Source organism: Oratosquilla oratoria, chromosome 26, assembly GCF_046742065.1.
Source record: "Oratosquilla oratoria isolate Oo_2021 chromosome 26, ASM4674206v1, whole genome shotgun sequence".
NCBI classification, from domain to species: Eukaryota; Metazoa; Arthropoda; class Malacostraca; order Stomatopoda; family Squillidae; genus Oratosquilla; species Oratosquilla oratoria.
Window position 1 is genome coordinate 49,252,293 of NC_134802.1, and position 10,000 is coordinate 49,262,292.

At 39.4% G+C, this 10,000-nt stretch overlaps 1 protein-coding gene across 2 annotated transcripts in view; it reads right to left on the reverse strand.

Moving 5' to 3' along the window:
- The window catches only part of LOC143039539 (uncharacterized), a 213,002-nt gene extending 203,854 nt beyond the window's left edge, over positions 1–9,148 (reverse strand). For both annotated transcript variants that reach the window (XM_076209707.1, XM_076209706.1), the window contains exons 1-6: positions 8,886–9,148; positions 4,890–5,059; positions 4,424–4,501; positions 1,888–2,898; positions 1,155–1,366; positions 311–496 (exon numbers count right to left, since the gene is read on the reverse strand). In XM_076209707.1, coding sequence (XP_076065822.1) covers positions 311–496; positions 1,155–1,366; positions 1,888–2,898; positions 4,424–4,501; positions 4,890–5,059; positions 8,886–8,888 — 1,660 coding nt within the window. In that variant the 5' untranslated portion in view covers positions 8,889–9,148. The remainder of the gene's footprint in view (positions 1–310; positions 497–1,154; positions 1,367–1,887; positions 2,899–4,423; positions 4,502–4,889; positions 5,060–8,885) is intronic.
- Positions 9,149–10,000: the final 852 nt, after the last annotated feature.

The following is a 10,000-nucleotide window of genomic DNA, read 5'->3' on the forward strand; positions in this document are numbered from 1 at the left end:
GATATTTCGACCACTATCTGTGGTCCTCTTCAGCAGATAGTGGTCGAAATATACAAGTTTTTCTGTCCTTCATACCTCATTTTCTGGCAGTGGGTCAATAAGTCTCATTTCACAAATGTGCAACTACATTATACCTTCCTAATATATATATATATATATATATATATATATATATATATATATATATATATATATATATATATACATATATATATATATATATATATAAGCTTATACATATATCATACCATATGTAGGCATATATGCACAGGTATGTGTAATCAACGGTCCTGCAGTGGACCATACTTACGAACACAGTCGGGAATCTCGTCCCAAATGCCCCCCTTGACCTTCCACTCCCTCCCGTCACACGTGATGTAGATCTGCCTCTCTCCAGTCGGGAACTGGTAATCCCTGTTGCAGTTGGCGCGACACCCAGAGTAGGTCGTACATCGAATCCTCGAGTTCTTCGGTGTTCGAGGACGACCTGCACAACCTGAGGAAGGACGAGGGGCGTTATGAGGAGAGGCTGACGTTTATTCTAAATATTTAAGACCATAGAAATTTATATATATACATAAAAGATGTAGATATAAACATGTACTTTATGTCATTATGGCATTGGAAACAAACTCTCCTACTGGGATTCGAACCCTCGCCTGAGCGGATTGATTTTTATCAGACGAAGACCGTACCGTTACGCCACCATGTCCCTTCAAAACGGAACGACTTAATTCACGGTGGAATGATTAGTCCGTGAACTAAGTCGTTCCGTTTTGTAGGATCATGGTGGCGTGACGGTACGGTCTTCGTCTTATAAAAATCAAGCCGCTCAGGCGAGAGTTCGAATCCCAGTAGGAGAGTCTTTTTCCACATGTACATTTCGTTCGCGTGATGCTATGTCTCTGTGTATTCGGCCATTTGTTAAAACAACTCCCTTTCATCCCCGATTCCGTGGTTCACGCCTCAAACGCCACAGAGAGACCTAGACAATTTTTAGAAACTCTGCCAATGGATTCGAACCCTGACCTGTGCGTGCATAATCACGAAGTCAAGACGCACAGGTCAGGGTTCGAATCCCTTAGCAGAGCTTCTAAAAATCTTTAAACTGTCTTGAACATACACAGACCTGAACAAGTAGAACCTTAACTTACTTCCGTTATAAAGACCTCCTTGTTTCTTGTCAGGGGTCTTGGGGAGCCATTTGGATCCCTTAGAGCCCTTGGCTCCTTTCCCTGGAAGGCGGAGAGCCTCCAGGGCTCCAGGGCCGAAGGGGTCCTCGAGCTCGGGTTCCTCGTCTTCGTCGTCAGTCTGGCCGCTGAAGATCTTATCCTTTTCCTCAGGATACAGGACGCGGTTCGGTGGCCTGGAGGGGAACAAAAGCAAGATTAGAATCACCTCTGAGCCTCGTTTCACATTATCTAGAATAAAATTATATTAAAACACATTTAAATTAAATTAAAGTAAAGATGAGTTAGAATGATACAAAAGCAGTCATAACAGAAATTAAAACATATATGTAAGATTAAACGAAATTAAATTAAATCAAATGAAAAAATAAGAATAACGAAACTTGAGATCCAATAGGTAGCTTTTATGAGGACCTTTTTTGCTAGGATAAAAAAAAAATGATAAATAAAATAAAATAAAACAAATGAAAAATAAGAATAACGAACCACTAGGTAGCTTTAATGAAGACCAATTTTCGCCAGATTAAAGAAAATAATAATAAAAAATTAAATAAAATAAAATAAATGGAAAGATAAAATAAGATAAAATAAAATTAAATTAAATTAAATAAATTAAATGGAAAGATAAAATAAAATTAAATAGAAATAAAATAAATGGAAAAAGGACCACAAGACTCGACATCATCGACCCACTTACTTCGTCGTCGTCGTCTCCGCCTTCAGGAGACTGTTGATCCCGTAAACGAGGCTGGAGATCTCTCCTCCTGTCAGTGGAGGGTATCCGCCCTCCTGTCCCCCAGGCCCTGGGAAGAAGGACCCAGGCCCTGGGAACTGTCCTCCGGGTTGATAGATATTCCCTCCGGTGATCTGGCCCCCGGTGATTTGCCCCCCGGTGATTGGCCCCCCGGAGCCGGGGAAGCCTCCCTTGTTGAAGAACGCCCCTGGGGACTGACCTCCGGGACCTTGGAAATCCCCTCCAGGGAACGGTCGAGAGGCTCCTCCCGTGAACTGAGCCCCACCGAAGGCGCCCCCTGTGAAGGTGCTCCCGCCGGGGAACCTGAGGCCCCCACCTGCTGAGTTATCGAAACCTCCTTCTTGACCTCCGAAGGGGTTGGTCTCCCCTCCTCCGAAGATGTTCGTCTCTCCCCCTCCGAAGATGTTCGTCTCTCCACCTCCGAAGAGGGAACCCTGAGATCCCCCGAAGGGATCTGAGGACCCAAACCGGCTGCTCTCTCCTCCTCCGAAGGGGTTTCCTTTCTTCGATGCGCTGGATCCTCCACCGAAGAAGGAACTTCCTGACGAAGACGACGACGAGGAGGACGAGGAGCTACTGAAGGCCCCCGAGGTCTTCGTCCTGGAGCCTCCCTTGTAACCGCCCTTGAGACTCCCTCCGAACTTGAAGGGCGAGGTCGAGTCGTCGATGTCACTCTTGGTGGTGGCTGTCGAGAGGAAGGGGTCGCCCCCGTCCACTCCTCCCCCAGGGTTGTACTCGCCGAAGGAACCTCCAAAGCCGCCTCCGGTGTTGAAGTTGCTCGAAAAGCCACCGCCTCTTGAGGGGATGTTTCCGCCCTTCCTGCTTCCGAAGCCGCCGCTGAAGCTGCCGCCTCCGGAGGTTCCAAAACCGGCTCCAGAGTTTCCGAACCCCCCCGACGAGCCGAACCCCCCTCCGGAGGAACCGGGGAACCCGAAGCCGCCTCCGAATCCGGGGCTGAAAGAGGTAAGATGCCGGAGTCGAGTTAGTTCATTACAGCCTCTCATACTCTACTGAAGAAGGTCCCTCTCATGGGGGGAAAAGGCGGAAAGGAGGAGGTGAGGCAGACCTGAGAAGGAGATCTCAAGGGGACCTTGGGGCCGAGGACGTGTGTTTTGTGCACCCACATGGCCCACCGTCACCCAGACGGTGTGGATACACAAAAGGCTTTGGTGTAAGGAAGGTGTGTGTATATAGTAGAAAGGTAATATGCTGGTTTGTGTGTGTGTGTGTGTGTGTGTGTGTGTGTGTGTGTGTGTGTGTGTGTGTGTGTGTGTGTGTGTGTGTGTGTGTGTGTCTGCGTTTGTGTGTGTGTAAGTGTGTGTGTATGTGTGTGTGCAAGTGTGTGTGTATGTGTATGTATGTATGTTATGCGTGTGTGTGTGTGTGTGTGTGTGTGTGTGTGTGTGTGTGTGTGTGTGTGTGTGTGTGTGTGTGTGTGTGTGTATTCACTTGGTCTTTTGGATCACGTGTTCGACTCGTGATCGACAGCTATTTCCCTCCTGGAAGAGAGCTCAGAGCTCGTAGGTCCGATCTATGGGTAATGCTATAACCTTTTCACACACACACACACCCAGCTCCCCGCCCACGAGAGTCAGAGTAACGACCCGAAGCGCAGTTGTACCGAAATTAATTTCGGCCCTGGGCAGGATTCGAACCAAGCACTACGCGCACCACCATGCTAGTAGTTCATCGTTCTACCAACTGCGCCACCGAGTGTGTGTGTGTGTGTGTGTGTGTGTGTGTGTGTGTGTGTGTGTGTGTGTGTGTGTGTGTGTGTGTGTGTGTGTGTGTGTGTGTGTGTGTGTGTGTGTGTGTGCGTGCGTTGTCTGAATAAGGAATTAAGAAACATATGTACACATTTTCGTGTCCATTTTGAGAACTGAACTCTAAAATTAATGAAACTTAAAAAAATATTTAAAGTTGGCCAGGTCCCAGACATCAACCAAAATAGAATAATTCCACCAACAATGACGTCACGTCTGGGCCTGTGAAATAATTATCATTTCATCTTTATTTTATTTGAGTTTATTTTGTTTTATCTTATTCTCATTTTATTTTTTTTTTTGTCCTATATCATTTTATTTTATTGTTATAATTTTTGTTTTATTTGATTTGATTTTCTATTTTGTATTCCATTTCTTATTTTGTTTTTATTTTCATGACACATTATCACAACGCTTCGAAGCCTGAAATGAAGCTTCAAAAAGAGTGGTTTAACAAAGCTTCGAATCTTCATACAAATGAACCTCAAAGAGCGAACTATTGAGCTCTACTAAGCTTCGAATCGTAGTACGAATCTTTGATAAAGAAATGAATCCCAATAATGAAAATTTTCGTTCAGTTTATTTCTGCTTTGTGGCAACCCCAGTGGAGGTGTTGCCATAAAGTGAGCTTAACTTTTTTTTCTTCAGATTCGCTGAAAGTGTTTGTTGGATTCGAAGCTTTGTAGAAATGAATATTAAGAAGGAGCTAGACATACTCATCTCTCATGTTGTATTGACGAGCGTAGTTGTAGGTATTTGGGTAACCTTGGTTCGGGTAATAGTTTCTAGGTGCCCTGTAGAGGAATAGAGAGAGACATTTGTACACTTTTGTACGATATTGTACACATTAGATCTTTTTTTTTCACGAGGTCTCCTCAAGGAGCAGTATAATAGCCATCACTCTCACTTTTATCTTATTTTGTTTCGTTTCGTTTTGTTTTATTTCATTTCGTTTCATTTTGTCTTATTCTATTTCATTTTCTATTCTATTTTCTTCTATCTTATTTTACTTTACGTTATTTAATTTTATTACACTGCATCTTATTGAACCGTATTCTATTTTATTTTCTATTTCATCTTGTTCTATTATATTTTACTTTATGTTATTTTATTATATTGTATCTTATTGAATTGTATTCTATTCTATAATATTTCGTTTCGTCTTATCTACGAGGTACTTACTGGTCTCTAAGTCTGCTGTAAGATTGTCGGATTTCTTTCTTGGATTTCCCGGCCGATGTTGAGTCGACGCTGAAGAGGATCACCACGATGAGCGGGAGGAGGAAGACAGAGATTGAGAAGAGGGGCATTCCCCCCATCTTCTTGTTTGGCGGCCTCGCCATGGCCAAAACCTAGAAGAAAAAAATATATAAAGAAAAAATAGTAAATGAATCAATATGTTGTTAAATATCTATTCAAATATGTAAATTAACATTGTTAGTTTAATCGATGGGTAAATGTATATATGTAACTTGGATAGAATGTAAAAAATAATGATGAGTCAATGAATTGATAAATAGTTATATGAATGAATTAATATAGAATGTTAGATTAATAAGAAGATATATGGCCAAAACCTATACTGCACAATGAAGAGTAACTGAATAAGTAATGAATAAATTATTATATGAATGAATAAATCAACATAAAGTTATGAATGAACAAATAGATAAATTGCCAAACCCTGGGATAAGTAAATAAATGAGTAAGTAAATGGATAAAGGATTTTAAGTCGATAAATAGATATATGGCTAAAATTTGAAATAATCAGAATAAATAACAATCGAGTAATGAATAAATGAATATTCATATGAATAAACAAATATGAATAATGAAACTGACAGATATTTAGCCAAACCGTAGAATGAAAAAGAAAAAATATTAATAAATGAATAAATGAATGAATGAATAGTTATATGAATATCAAATGTTTAATTGATATATGAAGTCTAATTATCTAAATCAATTGCGCTTGTTAGGTGAATTTAATGATTACACTAAGCAATTATTTGAATAATCTTTTCATTTTGTCTATAATCTTTTAGGCAATAATGAATAAAAATTATCTAATGAGGTTTGAATATATTTTTATTCATTAACGATTAAGAGTATCTGTTTATTTAATAATTTCCTTTTTGTTCATTTATGTATAAATTTTCTTCTATATTTGGTCGTGTATTCATTTATTTATTTAATTATTTAATCATTAATTCGTTTAGACTTTTATTTTTTAATTATTCATTAATTATTTTATTTTCATGTATATATCTAATGATTTATTTCTATATTATTTATTTATTCAACTATTTATTAATATAATTATATATTCATTTATCTATTTATTTATTCATAATTATATCAATTTATTTACTTATTTATTTATTTATCTATCTATTACTTGTGTATCTTATTCACCTATTTATCTATTAATTTATTTGCTTATTTATCTATTTTTAATTATTTATTTAATTATCTATTTGTTTATCTATTTATTCATCTATTTACTTATCTGTTTATTTATTAATTTTCTAATTATCTGATTACTAACTCATTTATATATTTATTTTTCTATTTATTTATTTATTTATCTATTTATTCATTCATTTACTTATTTTACTGCTCGCTTATCCTATTTCTGTCTGGCCTATGAACAGTCTTGTATTTAACAACTACGTCGGAGAGTCACGGCCCCTTCCGTCTACCTATATCCTCAACTCCACCAGGACGTGCAGCCCCAAGGGGATGACACTCGCTCTCCTGAACGGACTAAAGACCTTCCTTTACCAAATTCAACGTTACCCCCCCTTTTTCCCATATAACAACCGGTGACTGATCACAGACAGTAGTTCAACGTTTCCCTGAGAGGTCTATGGGCGAGCCAGAAGATCGTTGCCAGCCACCATGGGGCTACGGATTTCCCGTCAGTAAGACCATATACATACATATATATATATATATATATATATATATATATATATATATATATATATATATATATATATATATATACAGTATATATATATATATATAATATATACAGTATATACATATGTATATACATATATGTGTGTGTGTGTGTGTGTGTGTGTGTGTGTGTGTGTGTGTGTGTGTGTGTGTGTGTGTGTGTGTGTGTGTGTGTGTGTGTGTGTGTGTGTATGTGATGAAAAATGTAGTAACACATTTATAAATCACAGTTGACACCACAGTCTATATATTTCGAAGGGCACGCGATATAAAATTAATCCCCATCCCCTCTCCAGTCTCAATTCCGTCACTCCAGTTCTAAATTCTCAATTTTGAAGGAATGAATGTAGTAAACAATATAAATAATGTTCAGATAATGACGAAGTTGTGATTATGTCATTGGTGATTCGGGTAAGAGATTACTGAATAAAGCGTATAATGGGGGATATTTTTTTTATTTTTTGCTATTATTGATATTGAAATCCATTCTAATTCACACGTAAATGAAAAAAACGCCCAAAGGTAGCAGTCACTATGATTTTTTTTTTTTTCTTTTTTTTTTTTTTTTAATAGACATCAAAATCGTACTCCAGTGAAGGGGTATTCTTTTACGACTGAAAACTGATCTCCATTAAAGAAAAAAAAATCGCTTTTAGTTTCTCTTATTTTTCATAAAGTCTCATCTTTACCACCCTATAATTGAACCTCTTCAGCACGCTGTGATCCCCAAGGATAGAAAGGCTAGTTATTGCTAACTAGATACTAAACTTGTTATTCCTACCGACTGTATTCACGTCTAGACTGACATTTTTTGTTTCTAATTTCTTCATGTGAGGTTACATTTCGGCCGCAAATTTTAGAAGTTAGAACGAAAGACAAGATTTTTTGCAACAAGAATATCAGACTGTTGATCTTTTAACCGAATAATTACGGAGGAGTTTGGAAATGACAGGGGAATCTGGGGGAGTCGTTATTGCTCAAACAACCTCTAAGACATGACCATTTGTAACAAGAGGATCAAACTCTTGGTTTAATCGATTAATTACGGGGGAGTTGGGGAAGGATAGGGGAGTTTTGGGGAGTTGAGAAAGGACATGGGAGTTTGGGGGGAGTTAAGAAATATCAGGGGAGTTTGGGGGAGTTGGGAAAGGACAAGGAAATTTGGGGGAGTCAGGGGAGTTACTATTTTTCAACTGGATCCTGCGAGCAGTTTCCCTGTGATTGTAAAGGTGCTCATCAAATTAGAGTAGTTTGTTCGCTAAATCGAAAGCGTGTGTTAAATTAGAGCCACCGCAACGAATCCTGGGAGTTGACCGTGTTATAACTATGTTTCTAGATTGTTTTATCAAACTTGTCCACAGGATGTCTAAACGCCTCAACAGAGTGGTTAAAGCCAAGGGGAACATGACCAAATATTAGGGTTATTTATAATGGAGAAACACGATATAACTTAGTAAATATTTCCATGCTAATAACTCGGGTAGATCCCAAGATTTTTTGCAGTGGCAGTCGTTAAACTGAGGCTTAACTTCTGTTAAACTGAGGTTTAACTTCTGTTAGACTGAGATTTAACATCTGTTATCAAAGGGATTAAGCTGGATGATATCAAAGTCACGAATTATGTGGCATGGACTTGACTTATGGTCACACAACCCCTTCTTGCTTAAGAACGAAAAGCCAAGTTCAAATTTTCTCTCCCATCTACCCTAGCTTAGGACGGGGAGGTAGAGATCCACGCTCGCCAAATGCCCCAGCCTGCCCTTGGGTCCATTCGTACGCAGGGGCAGTGTGACTATACTTTTAAAAAGTGTTTCCCAAACTTTTCCAATACGTGACCCCTTTCAATATTACCAAACCTACCATAACTCCCCACCTTCATAAGCCTTCTGGAAACGTACTAATTTTTAACATCGCAGATACATTACTTTAAACTTTATGAATCACAGCAGAGCGAGAAATAACAAAAATATGTATTATTATTTATCAATTTTTATTAACAAGGATTGATCTGATAATATATTTTAATGAGAAGGATGTATTTGCTTTTTTTGATACAAACAAATCAATATGCAGGTCTGTGTGGCTGAATGTACATACAGTAGGACCCCCCGTAACCCCAAATAACCCTTTTGGGGGGTCATGACCCAGTGTGGGAACCTCTGTTTTAGACACTGTTACGAAAGACCACGAGGTTTCAAACACCGAGAGACTTACCATGGACGGCGCAGAGGGTAAAACTGTTTTTGTTTTTTCTTAGATGTCGCTTTCAGTATTTCATTCCGGTTCTTTAAGAAAAAAAAATAATCACTGACTTCGCCTCACTGAGACAAACCGAGTTCGAGTATACGAGAACGAGTCCTGGTCTTTGGCTTCACGAGGTCTCCACATGAGCCAGCAAGAACAAAGGCCTCCGTTATGCGATTCGGAAACTGTAGAGAGGAGTGTCTTCCCCAAAGGACTGTGGCTCTGCAAGTGACGACCCCTCAGCCAGAGTCGAAGTCAAGACACCACCCACCGGAGCCCCGTCCCCTGAAGTTGCGTCCTCGTTCGTCCGTTCCATATTCCTTCATACCTTCCCCTCCGTCCAGAAGTCCCGGAAATGAACGATGACATATGAAACCGTGCCACTCACGTGTTGTTGAGTGGCACTCCAGGGGTCAAACCCTCCCGTGGGGGCTCTGCACTCGTCCGGTACTTCTCCAGTGCATTCTTCGACGGCTCCCGAGGCCCTCTCTCTTATGACCCCAGGTCACCGTCCCAGATCCCTCCTTCCCAGATCCAGACCCACATCGATCCCGGTCACCAGACAGACTAGGAGTCTGGCTCCAGGTGCCATGGCAACCGAAGCCGGCCTCAGTCCGGACGATCATTTATGAATATTTTTTTTTTCGTTGTTTGTTTTGTTGTTTTTCTTTTCGTTCGGAATTGTTGTGGTGAGGCCGGAAGTAACGCTGCGATACGGGAGGGCCGAGCCTGGCCAGCCTCTCCGCCCCTTGACGTCAAGCTACAAGGAGAGAGGGAGAGAGAGAAGAGAGAGAGAGAGAGAGAGAGAGAGAGAGAGAGAGAGAGAGAGAGAGAGAGAGAGAGAGAGAGAGAGAGAGAGAGAGAGAGAGAGAGAGACAGAAAGATATGTCCATAGATATATATAGATATATATATATGTGTATATATGTATATATATATGTATATATATGTATGTATAATATATATGTATATATATGTATATTTACATATATGTATATATACATACATATATATGTATATATATATATACTGTATATGTATATATATATATATATATATATATATATATATATACATATATTTGC